At 45.1% G+C, this 27,029-nt stretch overlaps 1 protein-coding gene across 1 annotated transcript in view; it reads right to left on the reverse strand.

The window, feature by feature from the left end:
• Nucleotides 1-27,029, reverse strand: part of LHCGR (luteinizing hormone/choriogonadotropin receptor) — a 274,724-nt gene that overhangs the window by 135,900 nt on the left and 111,795 nt on the right. The window contains exon 4 of the mRNA XM_082252351.1: nucleotides 13,604-13,678. Coding sequence (XP_082108477.1) covers nucleotides 13,604-13,678 — 75 coding nt within the window. The remainder of the gene's footprint in view (nucleotides 1-13,603; nucleotides 13,679-27,029) is intronic.

Below are 27,029 nucleotides of genomic sequence, written 5' to 3' on the forward strand. Positions count from 1 at the left end.
TGTGGCTCTGCGTAGATGAGGAGGTTGAAGGCTCCTGAACCAATCTGGGAGGTTGATCTGTTGCAGGCCTAACGTGGTACAGAATGCAGGCAGGTCCTCTGGGACACGGAGATATGCTGTGCGCCCATTCGTGGAAGCAGAGAGACAGAATGGGAACTTCCACCTGTACTGTATGTTCTTACGACGGAGGGCATCCAGTAGGGGACGGAGGTCTCTCCTGCGTTGTAGGGTGATGGGTGACAAGTCTTGAAAATTTTTTATCTCCGCGCCATTGTATAAGATGTTGCGTCTGTCTCTAGCTCCTCTCAAGACATCTTCCTTCAACTTGTAATTGACAATACAGCAGATGATATCTCTCGGGGGGTCAGAGTCTCTGGCTCTTTGTCTGAGAGCCCTATGTATTCGTTCAAAGTCAATTGGGACATCAGGGGGCCTTCCCAGGATATTGTTGAAAATTTCCACTGTAGCTCGGGTAATTTGAGCAGGTTCAACCGTCTCGGGTACACCCCTGATCCTCAAGTTATGTCGGCGACCTCTGTTATCCAAGTCCTCCATGTAGCGGCTTAGGTCCCTAAGTTGAATAGAGTGAGACTCACTTGTAAAGGTCAGAGAGTTTATGGATTCCTCTTGAAGGGTGGATTTAGCCTCAACAGCTTCAATTCTACCAGTTATAAGGTGGATGTCTCTCTTAATGTCCGCCACAGCAAAAGCCAGTGAGGCCTTGATTTCGTCTGCCAGTGAGGTCTTGATCTCATCTGCTATGGACCTCAGGTCGTTAAAGTTGAGCGGGGGGGTTTGCGCTGTATGCGGCATTTGTGCTGGTGCTAAAGCCCCCATGTCAGCGGAGGATTGTGGAGGGGTTGAGTAGCCACTCATTTCCCAGGGGGTAAACGGACGACTTCTGCGTAGGCCCGAGGTGAAGCCGGGGCCTCGCGTGACTGCTGTTGCTGGCGAAAGAGATCGGGGATGCTGTGGCTGCTTGTAGCAGGCGGAGCCCGGTGCGAGCGGGATCTGGTGGGAGAGGAATGAGTTGAGGATTTCCCCATGCTCTTTTGGAGACGTCAGGCTGGTTGGATGTGCTGTTTTCTGGCTTTTTTCCCCCAGATCGGCGGGAGTGAAGAGGTCAGGCAGCCATCTCAGTCCGGCGCCAAGCCACGCCCCCGTCGTGATCTGCGATTTTTAGTGGGACTGCGACATTGCAGCGGACAAATCAGACACCTAACTGACAGTTTTGACACTTTTTTGGGGACCAGTAACACTTATACAGTGATCAGTGCTGAAAATATGCACTGTCACTGTACTATTGACACTGGCAGGGACGGGGGTTAACATCAGGGGCGATAAAAGGTTTAACTGTGTCCCTAGGGAGTGCTTTCTAACCAGGGCCAGTGCTAGACAATTTTGCACCCTAGGCAAGACCAGCTACTTGCCCCCCCCAAAGAAAAAAAAACTCCACACATTGCCCCCTTTCCTGCCCAGTTTTAACCATACACTCCCCTTTATGTATATACTGCCCCCTTAAATCCTACACCCCCTTCCTGCACACACTTTCCCCCTTTAACCCTACACCCCCCTTCCTGTACACGCTGCCCCCCTCCCTTCCTGCACACACTCCCCCCTTTAAAGCTACACCCCCTTCCTGCACACACTGCCCCCCTTTAATGCTACACCCCCTTTAACCCTACACCCCCTTCCCATACACACTGCCCCCCTTTAACCCTACACTCCCCTTCATATACACACTCCCCCCTCTAACCCTACATGCCCCTTCCTGCATGCACTGCCCCTCCCCTCTCTAGAGGTGAAATTTACTAGGGATTAGGAGGTGACAGGAGAGGAATGTGGCACTGGCCATGGCTGCGCCCTAGGTGGCAGTGCGCCCTAGACAGATATCAGTATTCTTGCTTAGAAGAAACACAAGATCTCCATCTTCTCCCCTGTCAGTACGGCGATCTGCCTTGTTTACATAGAAAGACCGCCGCTCTGCCTTTCTGGTGGCTATTGCACGAAATGACGTACAGGTGCGTGATTTTGCACAATAGAGCCAACCTGCCGCAGTAAATATGCGGTAGGCGGTCGGCAAGTAGTTGATGTGACTTTTACACAGATGCTCTCTATCTTAATACAAAAGTTGTTTTAGGCCCCTTTCACACTGATACGTCTTTTCTGTGTTTTTACTCTGAAAGAAAAACGCTAAAAAATGTTTCCCTTTAAATCCTATGGGACTTTTCACACCACTGCGCTGCAGGTGCAGTGCGTTTTAAAAAGTCCTGCATGCTGTATCTTTGGTGCGGTGTTGAAAACTTCAGCAAAAATGCATCTTGCCATTTAAAGGAATGGAAATCATGGCAAAATGGCAGTGAAATCGTGGTAAAATTGCGGTAAAAATGCACCGCAATTTGCGTTTTTGGTGCGTTTTTTTGTCACATGTCCATTTTTCACAGGTACAGGAAACCCAAAAAACGCACAAGAAACGTACAGCAAAATATGTGGGTTTTTTACCGCGATTTTGCCACAAAGCAGCATGAAAGGGCTCTTACTTAGAAGCAGCTTGTGTAGAAGAAATCCGTGGCAATCCCGAAACAAGTAGCAGGGAAGAGCGGCTGTGCAATTTATGATGGCAGACATTACGTTTAACCTGCAATAACCCATCCGCACTATGGAATATACGGCTACAAAGAATGTATTTTTTTTATGAGGATACCCTTAATCCATCATTAGAAATTATTTCAAGAAAATACGTTGGCTATCTAGTAAAGTAAATATAGTTTTTCTGTCAGTATTTAGGAACCTGTAAATAACAGAATAAAATAATAGAGTAAAAGCAAGTGGTTCCATCTTCACTAGAAAGGTCAAGAGACAACAGATTAACCTGTGTGCAGGGTAAAGTGGTCCACTTATTCAACCAATAACACTTTTCTCAGAATGTTTCCTCCAGCATTCCCTCTTTTGCAACAGCGATGTTATGAAACCATAGTTTTATAATAACAGAGGAAAAGCAAGTGGGTCCATCATCACTAGAAGGGTCAAGACACAACAGACTAACCTGTGTGCAGCATAAAGTGGTCCTCTCATTCAACCAATATCACATTTCTCAGAACTTTTTCTCCAGCATCCTCTCCTATGCATGGTAAATTCAAGCTGGCAATTGGGCGTAGTCTTTAAAATCCAAATCCAGGGGCGTAACTACAGGGGTTGCATTTGCAACCGGGCCCCATGCTCCAGGGGGCCTGTGCAGCTCCCCTGTGCCCCTGGATAGGAGGGGGGGCGGGGGCAGCATGTAGAGAAATCACTGTCTTCCTTTTTCCTCCTGTAGCTGCAGGAGGAAAATGGAGGAGATTGGATCCTCTGTATGCTGCCCCCGCTACTCCTCCTATCCAGTTCACTTGTGTTCTGCTCTCTCTGGGCCCCTGTGTGCTCCCCTGGTCCCCCCCTCACTGTGCTGCCCCCCCCCCCCACTGTGCTCCCTTTTCTCTCCTGCTGGCTGCTGCAGGGGATGTGTCACAATAGAGAACCAGGAAGGGGTCGGTAAATATGTAATTTACCAGCTCCTTCCTTTTCTGAATGGACATAGTCAGTGACATTGTAAAAAAATAAAATAAAATGATAAAAAATAATACAATTAAAATACCAAAAAATAAAAACTACTGACACCAGTGGGTGAACTTCCAGGAGCGGAAAGGTCACATTTACAACCGGGCCCTGGCATTCCACCACCGTGGGGAAGCCCCAAGAGGGCAGAAAGGGGGCCCATTGCAGAACTTGTGAAAATAAAGGGCCCCACAATGAGAGTAAAGGGCCCCAGAATCAGTGGGAAGAGCCCATGGCTTGAAGGGAAGGACCCCGGACAGGGGTCTGGGGGGCCCTCCATGTTTTCTTGGCTCTGAAGGTTCTAGTTACGCCTCTGTCCAAGTCCTTATTGGCTACATACTGAATCACACTGGTAACAAGCTAGCGCCTTTCGGCTGTGACAGCTTTCCTATGAGGAAGGCTGTTACAGCTGAAACGCGTTACGATTGTTTCCAGTGTGTTTCAGTATGTAGCCAATAAAGTTTTGGATTTTACAGACTACACTGAGTTTCCAGCCTAAATTTACTACGGATATGATTGGAGTGCTGGAGCGCTATAGCCAGAGCACCGGTGTCCAGCCATTAGAAGCTGATCTTGTAGCTAAGCTTGAGTACTATTTATCTGCTATCCTCTCCCTATGCTACAGTGACATTATGAAACCATTGTTCTTAGGTTGTGACACACTGCATACTGTTCTCTATTCTTCAGGTTATATATGCTTGGTGTTTACCAATTGCAACGGAACCGCCGACCCACACTGTACTTGTGGTCTTCCTTCAGTATAGGGCTTGTTTGCAGTGATGAACATATATACCAGATTTTCCAAGCCGCCCTCATACAAAGCTATCCAACAACTTAGCTTGTAGTAGAATCACTCTTTATTGAACAGTCACACAGAATTTATATACAGCATGGACCTCCCCCTTCTAAATATATTACAACACACAGGTCAGGGGTTGCTTGATCACATTATCATATGCAGATGAAATTGTATACAGAAACAGAATTAACCTGAACTAATTATCTAGCCATCTGGACAGAGCAATGTGGGCTCAATAACATTTAACAATGGGACAGGCAGACTTAACACAATACACATCCCACCTCAAAACAGACAATAGGACAAGACTGCCAATGACAGTCTGTCCATCTCCTGCATTGAAGTACATGGAAAACACATCTATGTATTGCTATGATTATTTAGGAGTCAGACTTCATGGCAACAGGCTATAGGTCTCACATTGTAAAGTGGGATTAAATCTTCATATTCCTTGAGAGATATTGCTGACAAATAATACTGTCCCACTTGAAGAAATTCAAACCATTAAGTATCTGTCTTTCACCCCCAGTGATGGTGAGTACCTTCACACCAATGTGTGGTACACTGGAGGTACACATCCACACTGTGGCTACTACATTGCTGTGGGCATTTAACCTCTTCAGCTCCGGAAGTTTCACCCCCCTTCCTGATCAGGCCATTTTTTGCAAAACTGCACTACATTGCTCTAATTAACAATTGCACGGTCGAGCGACACAGTACCCAAATAAAATTGATGTCCTTTCTTTCCCACAAATAGAGCTTTCTTTTGGTGGTATTTCATCACCCCTAAGGTTTTTATTTTTTGCGCTATAAACAAAAAAAGAGCAACAATTTAAAACATTTTTTTTTACTTTCTGCTATAAAACATATCCAATAAAAACATGTAAAAAATCAAATTTCTTCATCAATTTAGACCAATATGTATTCTGCTACATGTTTTTGGAAAAAAAAATCCCAACAAGCGCAAAGCTTGTGGTTTGCTCAAAAGTTATAGTGTCTACAAACTATGGGATAAATTGATGGACTTTTTATTTATTTTTACTAGTAATGGCGGTGATCATCGATTTTTAGCGAGACTGCGACATTGTGGTGGACAAATCTGACATGGGGTGACACTTTTTGGGTACCAGTGACACCAATACAGTGATCAGTGCTAAAAAAATGCACTGTCACTGTACCAATGACACTGGCTGGGAAAACATCAGGGGCAATCAAAGGGTTAAATGTGTTCCCTGGCAGTGCTTTCTTACTATTTGGGGGATGTTTTAACTGGGGGAAGACAGAGGTCCGTGTTCTTGCTTAGCAGAAACACAAGATTTCTGTATTCCTTACTAGCAGAACGGCGATCTGCCTTGTTTACATAGGCAGATGGCCGTTCTGCCTCTCTCTGAAGGATTGCTGGGTTGGCTCCCGCTGTGTCCAATCACAGCGGGAGCGGGGCCCTGGCGGCGCGTGTCCCAGAGCCAAAGAAAAAAAATCATGTACAGGTACGTGATTTTGTGCTTAAGGGCCGCCCTACTGCAGTATATGTACGTGTGGTGGTCATTAAGCGGTTAAAGCAAGACTGGTATAAACTATAAAGACACACCTTTAATACTTCATAGTTTTGTCTGAAAGCCATCATGGTGGGAGATTTGGATCACTTCATTGGATCTGATGGATGTCCGGTGATTCTGTCACTCTAAAGTGGAGCTACACCCAAAAGGGTAGGCTCCTCTAGTTTGCACTCCCCCCCCCCTCCTCTGCCACATTTGGCACTTTTTGGGGGGAGCGGGTCGCTGGTTTGTATGTCTGGACCCTCCTCCTTTCTTCCCGCACATACAGGTCCCAGAAGATGGCGAGACCATTCACAAAGTGCAGCACGACTCGTCTGAAGTCTAAAGGCTTCACTTCTGGTTTCCCATTGTAAAGATGCCGGCGCCTGCACCCGAAGCTGATTCGGTTGCCAACATCGCTGGATCCCTGGACAGGTTAGTGTCCTTATAAGAAAAAGTCAGCAGCTACAGTATTTATAGCTGCTGACTTTTCATTTTTTTGGGGGAGGCTGGAGCTCCTCTTTAAGGACCTATGTCAACAAACTTTTGTTCACATAACATATATGTTGCCATGCTAACATAGTGAAAATAAATTGCTATAAACAAAAGTCCATATCAAAATAAAATCTGGCAAAGATAAATAAAGTGTACAGTATGAAATTGTTCAAATCCAATATGTGTCTTGAGGAAAACACCGCTGATATTGTGTGGAGATCATCCTACTCCATAAATGTAGTCACTAGTGATGGACGAACATCTGCCGGGACTGTTCGTGAACGGCTCGTGCGAACTGGCTCAAATGTTCGCGAACTGCAGGTTCGCAGCGGGCCCCATTCATTTTAATGGCAGACGAACATGAAAAACCTCCAGGTCATATTTTCAGCCACAAAATACTTACTAGCTGTGAACACATAGTCCTACAACATGGACACTGACATACCAGAAGTATTGCTATTGGAAAAGTTAACATAAAATTTGTATTTATTTTTTTTCAGCAAAAAAAAAAATATATATTTTTTCTAAATCAGCCAGAACTGACAGCAGCCAGTAAATACATGTCAAATACATATAAGGTCCATTCACACGTCTGTAAAATGGGTCCTCATCCGTTCCACAATTTATCGAAACATTTACAGACCCATTGATTTTCAATTCCAGTCTGAAAAATTAGGCATTCACAGGATAAAGAAGTAAGTGTCGGCCAGTACAGGCACCAAATATTAGCCAACAGGCGTTCACCTGACAGCAAAGAACTTTGTATTCTGTGGCTGGAGGTACATTAGGCATTCACAGGATACAGAAGTAAGTGTCTGCCATTACAGGCCCCAAAAATTAGCCAACAGGCTTTCACCTGACAGTAAAGAACTTTGTATTCTTTGGCTGGAGGTACATTAGGCAGTCACAGGATACAGAAGTAAGTGTCGGCCATTACAGGCCCCAAAAATTAGCCCACAGGTGTACACCTGACAGCAAAGAACTTTGTATTCTGAGGCTGGAGGTACATTAGGCATTCACAGGATACAGAAGTAAGTGTCGGCCATTACAGGCCCCAAAAATAGCCCACAGGCTTTCACCTGACAGCAAAGAACTTTGTAGTCTGTGGCTGGAGGTACATTAGGCATTCACAGGATACGGAAGTAAGCGTCGGCCAGTACAGGCCCCAAAAATTAGCCCACAGGCTTTCACCTGACAGCAAAGAACTTTGTATTCTGTGGCTGGAGGTACATTAGGCATACACAGGATACAAAAGTAAGTGTCAGCCTGTACAGGCCCCAAAAGTTAGCCTACAGGCGTTCACCTGACAGCAAAGAACTTTGTATTCTGTGGCTGGAGGTACATTAGACATTCACAGGATACAGAATTAAGTGTCGGCCAGTACAGGCCTCAAAAATTAGCCAACAGGCTTACACCTAACAGCAAAGAACTTTGTATTCTGTGGCTGGAGGTTGCTGTGTGGAGCAGGGACAGTGTTAGTGACACAAATTGCTAGCTAATAGGTCCACAAAAGTCTTTTGTCAGGGTAGGGAGAGGTTGCTGTGTGGATCAGGGACAGACTGTATAGTGACAAAAATTGCTAGCTAATAGGTCCACAAAAGTCTTTTGTCAGTGTAGGGAGAGGTTGCTGTGTGGAGCAGGGACAGACTGTAGCAATTAGGCATTCAACGGACATAAAAGGCCTTTTATGCCACTGTATTTACCTAAGACAGGGACCATGAATTGTTATGGGTGGTGGCGGATATTTGTGGCCTGTCATGAGGAGTTTGAATCAAACATGGTCTACTGGTCACATGTGTTGAATTCCTCCAAGATCCATGCCTCATTCATTTTTAGAAATGTGAGGTAGTCAACACTGTCGTGAGCTAGGCGAGTGAGCTTATCGGTCACAAATCCCCCCCTGATGCACTGAACATCCTTTCGGACAGGACACTGGACAAGGGGCAATCCAACAGTTCTACTGCAAATTGTGCAAGCTCAGGCCAGAGGTCAAGCCTGCCCACCCAGTAGTCCAGGGGTTCATCACTTCTCAGAGCATCCACATCGGCCGTTAACCCAATGTAGTTGGACACCTGTTGCTCTATGCGTTCCCTGATGCTGGAGCCTTTGCAGTCAATGCAGTGAACGGTCCGCCTGTGTGAAAGGGGCCTAAGAAGGCACCTGGACTCCCATCACCGAGCCCAGTGGAAGCAACACTGTCAGAACCCACAAAGCCACACTCCAGGCTCTCACCGTCCAGCCTCTTCTCATTCTCCTCTCTCCTCACAATTGTCCTCCACTCCACCTTCCATCATGCCGTCCTCACATTTTTCTAGAAAAAGGCAGGCTTCCGTGGCCCAAATGTTCGAGTGTAAAAAAATGATAACCCTCTTGCCCAATGGTTGACCGCTTGCTTGTCGGAACTGATAGCCCACCAACTACTGCCATATAAACTGGTGGACTCGGAGGCCTTTCGAAAATTTGTGGTTATTGGAACACCACTATGGAAGGTCCCAGAAAGAAAATATTTCTTGCAGAAGAGCATCCCAGAGCTATATGGCCATGTTCAGCGGCAAGTGAATGTATCTCTGGCACACAGTGTCGGTGCCAAGATACATCTGGCCACAGACACGTTGTCTAGTAAACACAGACAGGGAAGGTATATAACTTTTACTGCCCACTGGGTGAACCTTCTGATGGCCATTAAGCATGTAACCCATGGCACCCGTGTAGATTTGGTTTTACTGCCACGGATTGCATGCAGGCCTGCCTCTTCTTCTCCTTCTCCTACTCCATCCTCCCTCTCCTCCTTGGCTGACTCCTCCTTTTCAGCTGCTACCGTCTCTTCCACATTGCCGCTCAAGATCCCCAGAACCTATTCGACATGCCAGGTGAGACGTTGCCATGCTGTGCTGCGTCAGTTGTGCCTGGAAGCCAAGAGCCACACTGGTCCTGCACTCCTTTCAGCTTTGCGTTCACAGGCAGATCAGTGGCTAACACCGCTCAATTTGACAGTTGGTAAAGTGGTGTGCGACAATGTTGCCAATCTGCTGAGCGCGCTGAAACAGAGCAAAATTACACACGTGCCATGCATGGCACACTTCCTGAACTTGGTCGTGCAGCGATTCGTTGTCAAATACCCTAGGGTCCAGGACGTCTTGCGGCAGGCCAGGAAAATCTCGGGCCATTTCAGAAGATCTTACACAGCCATGGCTCGCCTTGCTGACATTCAGCGGCGACACAACCTGCCCATCAGACGTCTTATTTGTGACTGCCCAAGGCGATGGAACCTTGTATATGCTTGATAGGCTGCTCCAGCATAAATGTGCAGTTAACGACTACTACCTGTATGAACTCTGCAGCAGGACAGGTTCTTGGGAGCTTGGGCTTTTTTCACCGCACCAGTGGCTGCTCATGCACGATGCATGCAGACTTCTGCGGCCATTTGATGACTGACCAAACTGGTCAGTCGCAGCCAGGGCGCTATCAGTGACAGCATACCTTACGCCTTCTTTCTGGAGCGTGCATTGCTTCGTGTCATTGATCAAGCCATCGAGGAGCAGGAGCATGAAGATGAGGAAGTCGCAATGCTGGATGAATATAGAAAGCACATTATAATGGATATATATTGTGCAGCATTGTGACTCGTGAGCGGTTCTGCATCGATACTACAACTACAAAGAGTGACAAACGCAATTAGAAAAAAGTATTATAATTGGTGTGATAGACCAGTGGCCCCCCAAAATGACAGATTGAAGCTGGGTGTTATATAACAATATGCTTTCATAATAGTGTATTTGGGTACTGCAGAAATTTTACCTCTGCATCATCTACATCACCTTCCCCACCACTAACATTAGAGATCTCGGAGTAGGCAGCAACAGCGGGGACCAACCTCCTTGGGCTGATCTGGGTACTGTCATCAGACTGCTGAGGGGCGGCTGTTGCTACCTCCTCTTCTTGACCCAATGCCAAGAATGGCTGCGCATCGTAAATGTCTTTTGATGGATCGGAAAATAATTCCTGTGACTCAAGTGGAGGGTATATGGTGGTGGTGGTGGTGTTGGTGGTGGCATCTTTGGGGGTGCACACAGCATAAAGTGAAGAGGGTGCAGATAGAGAGGATGAGGAGAGTGCAGAAGAGGAAGGCTGAGTGAGCCACTCAACCAAGTCTGGTGCGTCCTTTGACGTAATCAAACGCACCTTCTGCAACTTCCCACTTTGGCTCCGGCCTGGTGCTCCTGCCCTACCCCTACCACCCCTGCGGAAAGGCCTGCCTCTTCCTCTGCCTGTCATTTTTTAAATGACCCTGTGACAAAAGTCTTTAGAGAAGCGCAGTATATGTGGAAGAAGGTATATAACAGCCCGCTTCAATCTGTTGTTTTGGGGGGCCACTGGTCTATCACACTAGTTATAAAGAAAAATTCCCAGTAGCTTTTGTCACTGTGTGTAGCAGAGTTAACGCAGCGAAAGAGGCAAAATTTCTGCAGTACCCAAATACACTATTATGAAAGTATATTGTTATATAACACCCCGCTTCAATCTGTCGTTTTGGGGGGCCACTGGTCTATCACACCAGTTATAATACTTTTTTTCCCAGTAACGTTTGTCACTGTGTGTAGCAGAGGGAACGCAGCGAAAGAGGCAAAATTTCTGCACTACCCAAATACACTATTATGAAAGTATATTGTTATATAACACCCTGCTTCAAATCCACTATAATATGCTTTCTATATTAGAAAGTATAATATAAATGTATTACACCCCTATATACTGCACACCAAACAATAGTACACCTATACCAGTCCTTAAAAGGACTTTTGTGGACCTATTACCTAGCGATTTGTGTCACTAATAGTCTGTCCCTGCTCCACACAGCAACCTCTCCCTACACTGACAAAAGACAGAATATAGGCCAAACAATAGTACACCTATACCAGTCCTTAAAAGGACTTTTGTGGACCTATTACCTAGCGATTTGTGTCACTAACAGTCTGTCCCTGCTCCACACAGCAACCTCTCCTTACACTGACAAAAGGCAGAATGTAAAATGGCAGCCAGGCCAGGTCTATTTATAAGGTATGTCCATGTGCTGAAATGTCTCAATTTGCTGTCCTGTACCACTTGATGGTTTCATGGGTCAAAGCTCTTCACAATGTAAACTAATATGGCGGTCGCAAACATCGCCATATGTTCGCCACATGTCATATGTTCGCATGTTCGGCGAATCGCAAACGAGCAAAGTTTGCTGCAAACCGACCGCTGGGCGAACTGCAAGGCCATCTCTGGTGCAAATGTCAGTAGCTTAGCACAGCAGCATGGGGTGGAAAAGGTGGTCATGTGGGTAAACGAGAAATTGGGATTATCTTCAACACCCCTCCCCTATTACAGCACCCAGTCCATTCCAATAGTGTGCTAAGTACAAACTTCTTGGGGCTAGGTGAAGAGATGAAATGGCAGGCAGTACTTTGCCGCACCAAGGGTCACTCATGAGGGCCTTAGGCTCTGTTCTGTTCGTTACTCTATTTAACAGTCACCCCAACTGCTTATCCACCTCTTGCAAGGTTGCTGGATCCACTGGTATCGCTGCATGCAGCTTTGCTGGTTTTGATACGGCTCCAGATCCCCGAATAACAGAGTATTCCACATGACGCCGATGAGGTCAATGCGTTTCGCTAAAGACGTGAAGAAGCTTCTTCTGGATGAAGCCTGCTTTGTTTGGAGAGAAAGCCAGCCTGACATATTGGAACCAATGTGTGTGGACTGAATGTTCCCGGTGGAAGTATTTATAACAGGTGAATCAGACTCTGTAGTGGGGGTCATCTCAGTCTGGGAAGAGTGCATTTCTTACAATGGTGATGGCTTACGTGGTGACTACATTTAAGGAGTAGCACGATCTCTGCATAATATTGGTGGTGTTTTCCTCAAGACTTTTATTAAAATAAAGCCATACCTTGTTCCAACAGTGGTGTGGTGCTTAGAACCAAATTCCAAGCAGTTCTGATGGGGAAAATGTCACCTTTTTTTGGTAACGTCAAGTCTTGATCAACCCTCCTTCCCATTTACCAGATGAAAGGACAGCATGAGGAGCCGGATAACTTTGACACACCAAAGAAGTGAGGAATCTTCACCCAATAGCCTAGCATTGAGTGAGAGGACTGAAAGCCACTGCATGCATGTGCACGAATAAAAGAGTGTGCTGCACATGGGGGCTTTGCCTTTGACAAAGTCTGATGGAAGGACGAAACGCGTCAGTCACGCCAACCCCCATGCAGATACGCTTGTAGCCGCGGCAAACCTTTATTACATGCCTGTATCAGGCAGCTGACATGTGAGTGTTTTACCTTTGTTTTATTCAATAAACTGTACGTACTTCACCATGTGAGCCCCACTTTGGAGGAACATCAATGTCCAACATTTGGAGTTTATGAAGTTCATAAAGATATACTGTCCTCTATGAATATTCCGTCGTGGACTGGTTGCTGATTTGGAGTGGACCCTTCACTGGTGACCGTTTCTATACCTCATGCTTGGTGGACCTTCCTTAACAGGGGGTCTAAAATTCTGGTAAGGAGATTACCTTATCTTATGCACATGGTGATCATCAGGATTGTGTCTGCACTAACGGTGTTGGAATTTATTTGCATTTATTTCTGCACCTCAGCATCATTTTTAGACGGACTTCATGGACTGTGTTCTTTTAATCTTTTAGGTTTTTCTAATGTGGCGCTGTACTTGAACACAATGTGCACGAATACCTAGCTGCCTAGGTCTGACTGAGTCACTTTAAACAATTAAGTGAAGGGTGAAGTAAAAATACCTTAGGATTGATTTGCTAATAGCAAATAGGCTTTTCACTTTTGCAAGGGAATTTTCCCTTTGCCATGGAATTTTTCCTGTAGGTCAGTGAATGTGGTGGTTTGTGCAAGTTATATGATAGAATTTAGCAGAGCTTCACTAAGCTGGGGGAAAATTCCTTTTGCAAAATGAAAATTCCCTTTTCAAAAAGAACAGTGATATTTCTCTTTTAAATCAATTTTAAATCAATTATTGCATGCATGTAATTGCCAGCATCTCAATGTATGAAAGCCAGAGCTCCAGAATGGCAGAGCCAAGAAATTCGAGTTTTCAGGACACACATGGGTTTTTCATACAGGTTTACTTTAAAATAATTATTATGCATTTGAGTGGAAAAAAAACTTACAAGTATTTTAGGTTTGGTAGGTCGGCAAATGCTCCACGCCCAATATATACCAGATGTTTTGTGTTACGGATAATTCTGCAGAAAGAGAAAATGCTGTTTAGTACTGTCTTTTGTATTTTACAATATTCGTACATTCAGTAGATACCCTGGTTGACTGAAACAAAAACAGAGAAGTGCCTCTAAGTGCAGTAAGACAGTGTATTTTATTAAACCCCACAACCAGGCTACTTACACACAGGGGCTTTCTTCTCCCCACGGGGACTCCTGTCACATTCCACCTGGCGGTACCAGCAGCTCCCACGGCCCGCTCCATATTGATGTGCTTGTTTTATACCTATCTATTGTAAGTAGCCCTGTTGAGGGGTTTATTAAAATACACCGTCCTACTGCACTTAGAGGCGCTTCTCTGTTTTTGTTTTCGTCTGTATATATCCAGAGTCTGCTATACTCCACCAAGAAGCCTGCCCTAGCGCCTTGGACATTTTTGGACTTACTATGGACTTATACCTTATACAGTAACTACATTTCTCTATGCACCCTTGCCGCTATAAATGCTAGGGTCAGTTTTTGTTTTGAGTCAACAGCACAGCCATTCTACCTCAGCAAATGGCACAGCCAATTGTATGCAATCAATTCCACATGTGCACTGCTCAAAAAAATGAAAGGAGCACTTTGAAAACACATCAGATCTAATTGGGGAAAAATATCATGCTGGATATCTAGCTGATATGGACTGGGTAATGTGTTAGGAATAAAAGGATGCCACAACGTTTAATGGAAATGAAAATGATCACCTTACAGAGGGCTCAATTCAGCGAAAATCAAAGTGATAAAATGATGCAGCAGGCTAGTCCATTTCATTGCAGCAACTCAAAATGGTACTCAGAAGTTTATATGGCCACCACATGCTTGTATGCATGCCTGACAATGCCAGGGCATGCTCCTTTTGAGATAATGGATTGTGTCCTGGGTTATTTCCTCTCAGATCTGGACCAGGGCATCACTGAGCTCCTGAGCAGACTGAGGTGCAACCTGGTGGCATTAGATGGACTGAAACATAATGTCCCAGAGGTGTTCTATTGGACTTAAGTCAGGCAAGTGTGGGGGCCATTTAGTGGTATCAAATACTTCATCTTCCAAGAACTGGGTGAATACTCTCACCACATGGCGCCAGGCATTGTTGTGCACCAGGAGGAACCCAGGACCCACTGCACCAGCGTAGGGTCCAACAATGGGTCCAAAGATTTAATTCCAATACCTAATGGCAATCAGGGTGACATTGCCTAGCCTGTAGAGGTCTGTGCCTCCATGGATATGCCTCCCCAGACCATCACTGACCCACCACCTCAGGCCACCAGCATGAAGTCTGTTTCTGATTCTTTGATCAGAGATATTTGCACCAGTGGCCTGCTGGAGATCATTTTGTAGGGCTCTGGCAGTGCTCATCCTGTTCCTCCTTGCACAATGGAGCAGATTCCAGTCCTTCTGATGGGTTAAGGTCCTTCTACAGCCCTGTCCAGCCCTACTAGAGTAACTGATTAGACAATGTTGTCTGGTTTTAATTGTCTGAGCTGCAATCACAGCCCTTGGTGGTCAGTTTGTTTTTTTATGATTGATTTAATAAAGCTACATTTCATATTCTCTGTGTGTTCACATTCAACCTTCTTACTGGTGACTCTGCATCTCGCATATTTCACCCCCCCCCCCCTTTTCTTATATTAATTTCTTGGTTGGTGACTGCCCAGCTTTTTGCTGAAATAGGAGAGACTGTAGTGCAGATCATTTGACCGTCCCTTTTATATCAGGGTGTTACACCAGTAGTGATCTGGGGTATTCCCTCTCCCTTTCTTCTCCTAGAGTAACTGCCTATCTCCTGGAATCTCCTCCATGCTCTCGAGACTGTGGTGGGAGACACAGAAAACCTTCTGGCAATGGCACGTTAGGATGTGCCATCCTGGAGGAGTTGAAATGCCTGTGCAACCTCTATAGGATCTATCGCCTCATGCTACCAGTAGTGACACTGACTCTAGCCAAATGCAAAACTAGTGAAAAGATGAGTAGGGAAAAGAATTTCAGTGGCCTCCACCTTTAAAACCATTTTGTTTTGGAGGTCGTCCCATTGTTGCCCATCTAGTACACCTGTTGTTAATGTCATTAACACCAAAGCAGCTGAAACTGATTAAAACCCCCTCTGCTACCTAACTGACCAGATCAATATCCCAGGAATTTGATTGACTTGAAGCTATACTCAGAAATAAAAAGTGTTTTTGAGCAGTGTATATGAAGAATCTTGGGGAATGATGTGAAGTGTACTTGAAGTTTACAGAGTTCGTCAAAAAAAGGAACTTTATTTAATAAAAGAAGTTATCTGTGTCACTTACTGAGAGAAATGTCTAAGTAAGGAACAAGTGTAACCTTGGTGTATCAAAAGAACCTTATCCTAGGTAGTTAAAGTAGAAATTCGGCTTAAAAATAACAAACTCTAAATCTACTGGCAGCCACAATTTAAGACTAACCTATCTAGCCCTGTAAAGAAGAAATCGCTATACATACCTTTTCTGAAGCCGCTTCAGTCCGGTCCCACGCTGAGCTGTCAGTGGTGGTTTCAGTGAGGAGGCGTGTGCAGGGCCAGATTAAGAGCATCATGGGCTTGGTGCTGAGGATTTTGAAGGGCCTTAAGGGCCGTGCCTTGGCATGCACCCAGAGGAGGAAGGGTGCAGCCATGCATGCCTAATTCAACATGGGATGCTGTCTCTGAAGCCCATAAACACATCCATGCATCGGCAACTGTCCCTCCTTGTCCGGCCTTCGTGCTGTGTGGGGAGGTTCTGAGGGAGCTGCCTGGGGAAGCAAGCATAGAAGCCAGACTTCTGTGTTTACAAGTGACAGAAGAGCGGTAACAGTGAATATGGCCAACCCGGGGCCTATATTAAGGTAGGGGCCTGGAGCTGCAGCTCCAATAGCCCCTATGTTAATCTGGCCCTGGGCGGGTGCAGAGGAGGCAGCCGACAACCAAAGCCCCATAGTAAATCTATGGGTAATGTCACTTCCTATGCATTTCTCAGCTGTTGTTGGCTGTCTCCTGCACACACCATCCGCTTCTGGAGACCTAAACAGATCGGCTTCAGAAAAGGTATGTATAGCGATCTTTGCTTTACAGGGTTAGATAGTTCTGTCTTAGAATGTGACTGCAAGTAGAATTAGAGATACTAATGCCTCGTATACACGCAACGATTGTTGGCCGTGAATTTTCGGACAAACGTCCGATCGGCCGATTGTCGGCTTGTTAGTATGATGCTTCCGACAACCGACTCCGACTTTTCGGCCGAACAAAATCTGGTGTGCATGCTATAAAATTTTTGTTGGCCGTCAACAGAACGGCCGATTTTCCGTCAGTCAGTACAGATTTTGGCAGACAAAAATCAGATGAGCAAGACTGGGCATGCTCAGAGAAGAAAAAACACAGGGAAAGTAAACCAGCACATGACATCACTTCTGAAGTTGGTTTTTGTTGGCCGAGAAAATTCGTGTGCAGTCTAGAGCACATTTCAACCAACACAACAACACTGGACAAAAGACGGCCGATCGGTCGGCCGATAATCGTTGCGTGTGTACGAGGCATTAGTTTTAGGCTGAACTTCCACTTTAAGCTATTCAACCCTCAAGATTTAGGTTTTTGGGTTGCTGCAGAAGATTTGTAGCAGGTTTACCCTTGTGGTAAAGTACATTTAGACTGGGCTCACACTAGTGCGAATTGGATGCAGGTTTCCCCGCATCCAATTTGCATGACAGGAGAGTGTGCCCGGCTCTTAATGGTCCGTGGTGGCCAAGAAGCAGATTGCACAGGGGTCCTGTGCATCTTTGGCTCCATTTCAGGTCCAAATTCAGGGGAAAATTCAGGCCTGATTTGTCCCTGAAACTGAAAACAGGGACACAGAGGAAAAAAACACGAATGGAGAACAGGAAGGCTGTGAGCCGCGTCCGAACTAAGTGTGAACCCAGCCTAAAGTACATTTGAGAGAACAAACATTTCAACCTTCCAGGTTTGGACTCTCTTTCAAAAAATAGCAGCCAGTCTGAGTTGACTGTGGTAGGTGAAGGCAGCCCTATTTGGTGGGAGAACAGGTGCACTTTACGTTCCTCACCTCGCAGCTCATTCTATATTTTGGACCCTGCTATGGGGCAGGGTTAGCCTATGGACCTGGCCTGGGGAGTCAGGAAAGCAAGGCCTTGCCTCAATAGAAGTGAGATACAGTAGCTTCCTGTGGTGTGTGCCTATGTGGGGAAGTGAATTCTAAATACAGAGTACTGCTAATGATCAAGAAACAAACGAGTGACTGGAGAGGAATGGGTCATGTTCTGCATCCCCATCCTGAAACACTACAGGATACTGAGAATGAGAGTGATACTTTATAGTGTCTGTTGGTTCCTGGCATGAAGAGGATAATTCAATACTTGCCCTCTAGGGGGCGAACTCCCCAACCTACAGTGTAGTCAGCTAATTTCTTTTGATGGTTTTTGAGGGATTATACACTATTAAAAACGTATTTAGCACCCTCCTAGGTAGGTGCTAGCATAGCTGTATACAGATTTTGATTTCTCTGCTTAATAGGGAGCAGACAGCTAGCTACAGTAAATCTAGGAGCTGTCTGCTTATGAGGTGCTGAGATTGTCAGATAGGACCTGCTCAGTGTGCTCTGATTCTACTCATCCTAGCTTGATGTTTTACACTGATCCAATAGGGATACAGTGTATTGGACAGTGGGAGGAAACCATGCAGATGAGAGCAGGGGATTTCAGTACAGCCCTGGCCAATAGGCATAGGAGGTGCCCTGATGCATGGTGGGTGACTGTACTTATATCTGAGGTGCACATGTGGCTCCTGGTCTTTGGCTGCAGAGCGGGGTCCAGGTGGGGAGGGGGCTGTTGTCTCTGCCCAGCACAGGCTGCTATGTGGCCTCAGGTTGTCTACCTGAGGGGGAGAAACAGAGATGCTGAAACCCAGGGACTCTTTTGAGGGCTGACTGAGGGAGGATGTCCATGTATCTCATCTGGAATCACAGAGGAAAGTTACCTTTGGACAGGGCTTTGTGAGTACAGACTTCCCACAGGGATCCTAGAGACTGTTGCCGTTAAAATCCCCCTCTTGTTGCTAGAAAGTCAGCATGCTGGGTGTAAGCTAACAGAGATACTGGCTAGTGTCCTGAAGATACAGAGTTCACTGAGTCTGCTGCTAACACAAGCAAAGGACTTATTCTTCTCATACAAGTGCTGCATGGTTTAGTAGAAGATCGGCTATTCAGTTCCACTTAGTGAGGCCAAGTAAGAGTTGTCCTCACCTGTACATAGTTGAATTTAGAGTATCCCACTAATCCCTTCTCCTATCCAAGTTCTCCAAATAAAACACCAAAAACAAATCCCTTAAACTGGTCAATGGAGACACTGAGCAAATGTGTGTGTGTGTGTGTGCACCTGACAGCATTTGAAAATACCCAGTATCTGGCAACAGGATAATCAGAGGGAGACCCAAGATAGATCTATGCTCAGTGGCCCCTACGGGGACAGTGCTACACTTAGAAGAACTCAAATGTGTCTGAAAATTACAATTAAACTGAATAATGTTCATAAGATTCATTGTGAATGTGGCCACTGTTAGAAGAACCACTTGACTGACAACCCGTGTCAACAAAATATATATGAAAATGATGTTCCTCATATTTTCAGGCATTTTATGGAAAATTTACTATTGCAAGGCACAACAGCAAACTAATAACAGCATGTTAGTAAACGACTATACCGTAAATACTATTTATATTTGCCCTGATGTGCCTATGTGGTTGTAAAAGGGTTCTTTGTAGCCATTGGGAACTAGCCTGGGGAGAAGGGGGGATTTGTACGGCTTAGTTGACGTCACTTCAAAATTAAAGCTGTCCCTACGCTTTTTTTTAGTTCAGTCTGCAGGCTAGATGAGATTAACAGATTTCCCCATCCATACTATACAGTGCAGAGCTATGAATCTCCTGCTGTGTCCAGTGCCAGGACAAGGTTATCTTGCAACAGGGGAGGACTGGGCCAGGGGGGCAATTGCCCCCTGGGCTGCTCTGATTCCCTGTAAAAAGGCTGCACCTCTTCTGCCACAGACGTGCCTAAAGGATTCCTGGTGAAAAGAAGTAAAAAGTCCCTGCCGCTGACCTACTGAGAGTGGGTTGAAGACAAGGACAAAGCGCAGCCCCCCCCCCCCCCCCCAGCATGGATGGTGTAAACTGTGTCTGAGCAGAGGCCAGTTCCATGCCCCACTGGAGACTCTTTTGCTCCGGCCAGCCCCAACCAAGCTGTCCCAGCTCCCCCCAAACTCCCCCAGCTGGCCAGGTCGGGAACCCAGATTTAGCCGGTAAGTAGAGAGTATCTAGAGCAGGGCTTCAGCTTGGAATGGGGATCAGGAGGAGGATTGTGATAGTGGGAGGAGGGGTGAGGAAAGTGGGAGGGGGGCTGAGTTGCTGCACCATGGGCCTCTGGTTTGTACTTGCCCCCTGGGCTGAAAGTTGCCAGTCTGCCCCTGTCTTGCACCCAGGACAAAGATGCCAAACCTCGCCGCTACCCCCTGGGGGGAAATAGAGTGGTAGAGCCTGGGATGCAGTGCACCTTTGACATGTGCAATTCGATTTGGTCCGAATGTAAATCTGGATGAATTTTTGGTCAGGGGCGTAACTACAGGGGTTGCAATTGCCTCCCCCCCCCCCCACTGTGCTGCCCCCTCCACACACACACTGTGCTCCATCCCCTCTCCTGCTGGCTGCTGCAGGGGATGTGTCACAATAGAGAACCAGGAAGGGGTTGGTAAATATGTAATTTACCAGCTCCTTTCTTTTCTGAATGGACAGAGTCATAGTCAGTGACATTGTAAAAAAATAAAATAAAATGATAAAAAATAATACAATAAAAATACCAAAGAATAAAAACTACTAACACTAGTGGGTGAACTTCCAGGATCGCAAAGGTCACACTTGTGACCAGGCCCTGGCATTCCACCAACGTGGGGAGTCCCCAAGATGGCAGGAAGGGGGCCCACTGCAGAACTTGTGAAAGGGTCCCACTGCGGGACTGTAATAAAGGGCCCCACAATGAGAGTAAAGGGCCCCAGGATCAGTGGGAAGAGCCCAATGCTTAAAGGGAAGGGCCCCGGCCAGGGGTCCGGGGGGCCCTTCACGGTTTCTTGCACCGGGGCCCTGAAGGTTCTAGTTATGCTCTGTTTTTGTTTATTTGAAGATTCAGATGTATCTGAATCTCCGAATGAAATAGTAACAAATTTAGTTGAAATTTGTTTAATTTTGTTTTGTTTTTTTAATTTTCTAATGAATTCCAAGTTTTCGGAACCATTCGAATTCAAATTGGTGGAAAACTGACCGACCAATTTGAATTCTGTGTGAAGAATATCTGGTTCTTAAGGAGCCAGCCTCTCCATCTTTAACAACTAATGATATCGGCTGTCAGCCTCCCCCCGCTGAGAGCTGAAATGTAAACAAAAAAATGCCGGCAATAGCAAATTAGGAAAAAAAAAAAAGCATGCCCCCCCAATTCATACCAGGCTCTTCGGGTCTGGTATGGATTTTAGGGAAACCCCACGTCAAAATTAAAAAGAAAAAAAGCTTTGGGTCCCCCAAAATACATACCAGACCCTCATCCGAGAATGCAGCTTGACACAACAGGAAAGGAGGGAGATGAGTAGGTGCCCCCCCTCCTGAACTCATGTGAATGAGTACAGGCGGTCTCTGGGTTACAAACATCTGACTTACAAATGACTCCTACTTACAAACGGAGTAAGACAACAGGAAGTGAGGAGAAATCTCCCCCTAGGAAGGGAAATTTACTCCTGCATTCTCATGGGAAAATGGTGTCTAGAAGCTGTGAAGAAGCTTCATCACTAATCCTTGTTTCCACAACAACCTACAATTTTCAAAATCCAATTGTCATAGGGACAGAAAGTGAGGTGAAATCTTCTGAACAGGGGAACAGACAGCAAAACAAATGGTACAGGGGTGTTAACCCTTCCCTATGCTATCCAAAAAACTTAAAAATTATTATTTTGGCTGGAGCTAAACTTAAAAAATTTACCTGTTCCGACTTACAAACAAATTTGACTTAAGAACAAACCTACAGTCCCTATCTTGCTTGTAACCAGGGGACCGCCTGTATGGGGTATAAAGTGTTAAAAGTGAATAACGACACAGCACAAGTTTTAAAAATTCCTTTATTATTAAAAAAAAAACAATGTTCCTCGCTGTAGATCCATCGTCTACCACAAGGCTGCACCGCCGACCCCGAAAAAAAGAAAAAAAAAAAAAAACCTTTGGCCTCGTTGAAGGCTTCCGCGACTGCCTCCTTCACCGTCTGACATTTCCTAAAGGAGTCATAAAGGCAGAAGGAACTTCTATTGAACAACCTCACACAGAATATATACCCCACCAGGTCAGGTGAGCCTGATTACATTATCATATGCAGGTGAAATTGTATACAGAAACATAATTAACGTGAGCTAATTAACTAGCCATCTGGACCGAAACAACAGGTGAATGGAAATCCAGACCTAGACAATGTTATAATTAACATGCTAATTAACTTAGCACTAAAACTAGCCTGGGGGACCAGACTGGCAAGCAAGAAGGCTAAAACAAAGTACATTACACATTATTCTATGTATAAACATAGAACACCTTATTAAGCAGACAATAGTAGGAGACCCCAGTAGCAGACAATACATACATACAATGTTCCATATGTTCAGTGGTCGCTGTCCGTGAGTGCTGAATATCTCCAAATCGACCCAAAAAGGTGAAATGTCTGTGGGTTTCAGGAGTAGCATCATCTGGATCTTAGGGGCAGCCACGCCAAATAGCGCTCTCCTGGCTGAAGGGGAAAAAGGTATTTGGTACCAAGGTCCACTGAATGCAGGATATAAATAAATAACCCAAATATGTGGTTTCGTCACAGACACACAAACCTGCAGCTCGGCTCGGGTGCCCCCCATAGCAAGCTGCTTGCAGTTGGGGCACTTAACAGGAAGGAGGGGCCAGGAGCAGGGAAGAGGGACCCGAGAAGAGGAGGATCTGGGCTGCTCTGTGCAAATCCAACTGCACAGAGCAGGTAAGTACGACATGTTTGTTATTTATATAAAAAAAAAAAAAAAAACAAGACTTTTCAATCACTTTAAATAGCTAAGATATTGAGTCACCCGATGAGGCTAACCCCTGCCCCCTTGTTACATCACCATCTGGGGCATGCTGGGTTGATGACATCATCAGGGGGTACACAAAATTCAAATCGGTCGCTTATCAAATTTGGAATTCATTAGAAAATTAACAAACAAAACAAAATGAAGCTAAACTAAACAAATTCCAAAAGGATTAGTAACATGACGAATCTATCCAAAACAAAACACATTTTTCCGTTCCGCACATGTCTAGCACACCTCACTGAAAAATATGTACTATTCTATCCAACAGTAAAGTATGGGGCTAAGAGTGACTTAGAAAGAAATGCCCTGCCATTGGTGTGAGAAAAATATGTCCCTGTGTTGGTGGTGTCACTCTAAGGTAGAAATGCATGCGCATCTGTGGTGTCACTGGAAAAAGAAAAATGTCCCTTTATTGGTGGTGTCACTGAATAAACAAAATGTCCCTGTATTGTTGGTGTCACTGGATGGACAAATGTGCTTGTGTTGATTTTGCCAGTGGAAATCCATACCAGGCCCTTTGGGTCTGGTACAGATTTTAAGGGGGACTCCACGCCAAAATTAAAAAAAAACGGCATTGGGTCCCCCCTAAAATCTCTTCCAGACCCTTATCCAAGCATTTATCCTCGACGGCATGGAAAAGGGGGAGGCGAGCAAGCCCCCCCCCTCCTAAACCATACCAAGCTGCTTGCCCTCTACATAGGGAGGGTGCTTTGGGATGCTCCCCAAAGCACCTTGTCCCATGTTGATGGGGACAAGGGCCTCTTCCTGACAACCCTGGGCTGTGGTTGTGGGGGTCCACGAGTGGGGGACTTATCGGAATCTGGAAGCCTCCTTTAACAAGGGGGCCCCCACATCCTGTCCCCCCCATGTGAATGGGTATCGGGTACCTATGTACCCCTATCCATTCACTAAAAAAGTGTAAAAAAAATAAAAACCACAGAACACAGTCCTTTATTTAAAAGAAAAATAAGATAGTGTCCCTCGATGCAAATCCATCGTCAATCACGACGCCTGTCGGACCCAAAAAATAGAAAAAAATTAAAAAAGGCTTCACCTCTTAAGAGGCTACCCGCCATCTGCCCAGCCTTCAGCTTTGACAGCTCTTTTATAGGCAAGGGCTGGGACCACCCGGTTAAGTCACCAGTAGCACCGCCCCTTCTGACGTCACATGACGTCAGGTGATGGGGGTGTGAGCATGATTTATTCTCCAATGAAAATCGAATGGAGGAACTTAACAACATTGTTTCATGGTATCGCTATATAGACAATGTACTCATGTAGAGATTCCCTAGTGACTAGCCACCATTTGTGTGACAACTATATGGATAATAAAGTCCTGGGCACTTCTCCCTGTGGTAGATGCAATTACTGCAGTTATATCTTGAGAGGTGAAAATATTTCTCTCCGGAATGACACCATGTGGACACATAAATACAGAATCACATGCCAAATGATTGGTGTCGTTTACATATTCAAGTGTCAATGTAAAGCTTTCTACATAGGAACAACTAAACGTCCCTTTTACAAGAGAATCAGGGATCATGTGTCCCTGATTTCAAAGAAAAAAATGGAGACACCAATCAGCAGACACGTGGGCCTATATTAGAGATAGACCGATTATCGGCAAGGCCGATATATTGGGGGCTGATATGCATTTTCCCCGATATATTGGTATCGGCCCTGGAACTGGCCAATATTGCGGCAAAGTGGCTCGTTAACGTCTGGCGACGTAGACCTACGTCACCAGACTCTCCCCTCTCTTGGCGGCGCGGAGCCGGAGGCTCGCTCCCGCTGTATTCAGACACAGTGGGAGTAGTGCCAGGGGAGGAGAGGCGGTGATCACCGCCGCTCTTCCCTGATCGTCAGAGATCAAGTGAGGAAATCCGCCCACTTGTGTAAACAAAGCATGCGGATCTCCTATGTGACAGACAGGGACAGATTACAGGATTCAGCATAGCTGAACCTGCGACCTGTGTCACACAACCCCCTCCCCCCACACACGTCAGTAAGCATGAGGTATACATTTAACCCCTTGATCACCAACAGTGTTAACCCCTTCCCTGCCAGTGTCATTATTACAGTAACAGTGCATATTTATAGCACTGATTACTGTAGTAATGTCACTGGAACCCCCAGAAGTGTCAAAAATGTCAGTCAGGGGTCCAATTTGTCCGCCGCAATGTCGCAGTCCCGCAAAAAAAAATCGCAGATCGCCGCCATTACTAGTAAAAAAAAAATAAACAATAAAAATTAAAAATCTTTCCCGTAGTTAGTAAACGCAATAACTTTTGCACAAACCAATCAAAATACGCTTATTGTGATTTTTTTTACCAAAAATATGTAGCAGAAAACAAATTGGCCTAAAATGTTAAAAAATTTTGATTTATTAAATTTTTTTGGGACTGTTATACAGTGCCTTGTGAAAGTATTCGGCCCCCTTGAACTTTGCGACCTTTTGCCACATTTCAGGCTTCAAACATAAAGATATAAAACTGTAATTTTTTGTGAAGAATCAACAACAAGTGGGACACAATCATGAAGTGGAACGGAATTTATTGGATATTTCAAACTTTTTTAACAAATAGAAAACTGAAAAATTGGTTGTGCAAAATTATTTAGCCCCTTTACTTTCAGTGCAGCAAACTCTCTCCAGAAGTTCAGTGAGGATCTCTGAATGATCCAATGTTGACCTAAATGACTAATGATGATAAATAGAATCCACCTGTGTGTAATCAAGTCTCCATATAAATGCACCTGCACTATGATAGTCTCAGAGGTCCATTTAAAGGGCAGAGAGCATCATGAAGAACAAGGAACACACCAGGCAGGTCCGAGATACTGTTGTGGAGAAGTTTAAAGCCGGATTTGGATACAAAAAGATTTCCCAAGCTTTAAACATCCCAATGAGCACTGTGCAAGCGATAATATTGAAATGGAAGGAGTATCAGACCACAGCAAATCTACGAAGACCTGACCGTCCCTCTAAATTTTCAGCTCATACAAGGAGAAGACTGATCAGAGATGCAGCCAAGAGGCCCATTAACACTCTGGATGAACTGCAGAGATTTACAGCTGAGGTGGGAGACTCTGTCCATAGGACAACAATCAGTCGTATACTACACAAATCTGGCCTTTATGGAAGAGTGGCAAGAAGAAAGCCATTTCTTAAAGATATCCATAAAAAGTGTTGTTTAAAGTTTGCCACAAGCCACCTGGGAGACACACCAAACATGTGGAAGAAGGTGCTCTGGTCAAATGAAACCAAAATCAAACTTTTTGGCAACAATGCAAAACGTTATGTTTGGCGTAAAAGCAACACAGCTCATCATCCTGAACACACCATCCCCACTGTCAAACATGGTGGTGGCAGCATCATGGTTTGGGCCTGCTTTTCTTCAACAGGGACAGGGAAGATGGTTAAAATTGATGGGAAGATGGATGGAGCCAAATACAGGACCATTCTGGAAGAAAACCTTATGGAGTCTGCAAAAGACCTGAGACTGGGACTGATATTTGTCTTTCAACAAGACAATGATCCAAAACATAAAGCAAAATCTACAATGGAATGGTTCACGAATAAACATATCCAGGTGTTAGAATGGCCAAGTCAAAGTACAGACCTGAATCCAATCGAGAATCTGTGGAAAGAACTGAAAACTGCTGTTCACAAATGCTCTCCATCCAACCTCACTGAGCTCGAGCTGTTTTGCAAGGAGGAATGGGCAAAAATTTCAGTCTCTCGATGTGCAAAACTGATAGAGACATACCCCAAGCGACTTACAGCTGTAATCGCAGCAAAAGGTGGCGCTACAAAGTATTAACTTAAGGGGGCTGAATAATTTTGCACGCCCAATTTTTCAGTTTTTTATTTGTTAAAAAAGTTTAAAATATCCAATAAATTTCGTTCCACTTCATGATTGTGTCCCACTTGTTGTTGATTCTTCACAAAAAAATTACAGTTTTATATCTTTATGTTTGAAGCCTGAAATGTGGCAAAAGGTCGCAAAGTTCAAGGGGCCGAATACTTTTGCAAGGCACTGTATAACAGAATGTAAAAAATACATTTTGGCCTAAATATATTGGATATTTTTTAACTGTAAAAGTAGAAAATGTCAATTTTTTTGCAAAATTTTCGCTATTTTTTTATTAATATTGCAAAAAATAAAAAGCGCAGATGTGATCAAATACCGCCAA

Source organism: Pelophylax lessonae (assembly GCF_965119305.1).
Source record: "Pelophylax lessonae genome assembly, chromosome: 3".
In the NCBI taxonomy this organism is placed as follows: domain Eukaryota; kingdom Metazoa; phylum Chordata; class Amphibia; order Anura; family Ranidae; genus Pelophylax; species Pelophylax lessonae.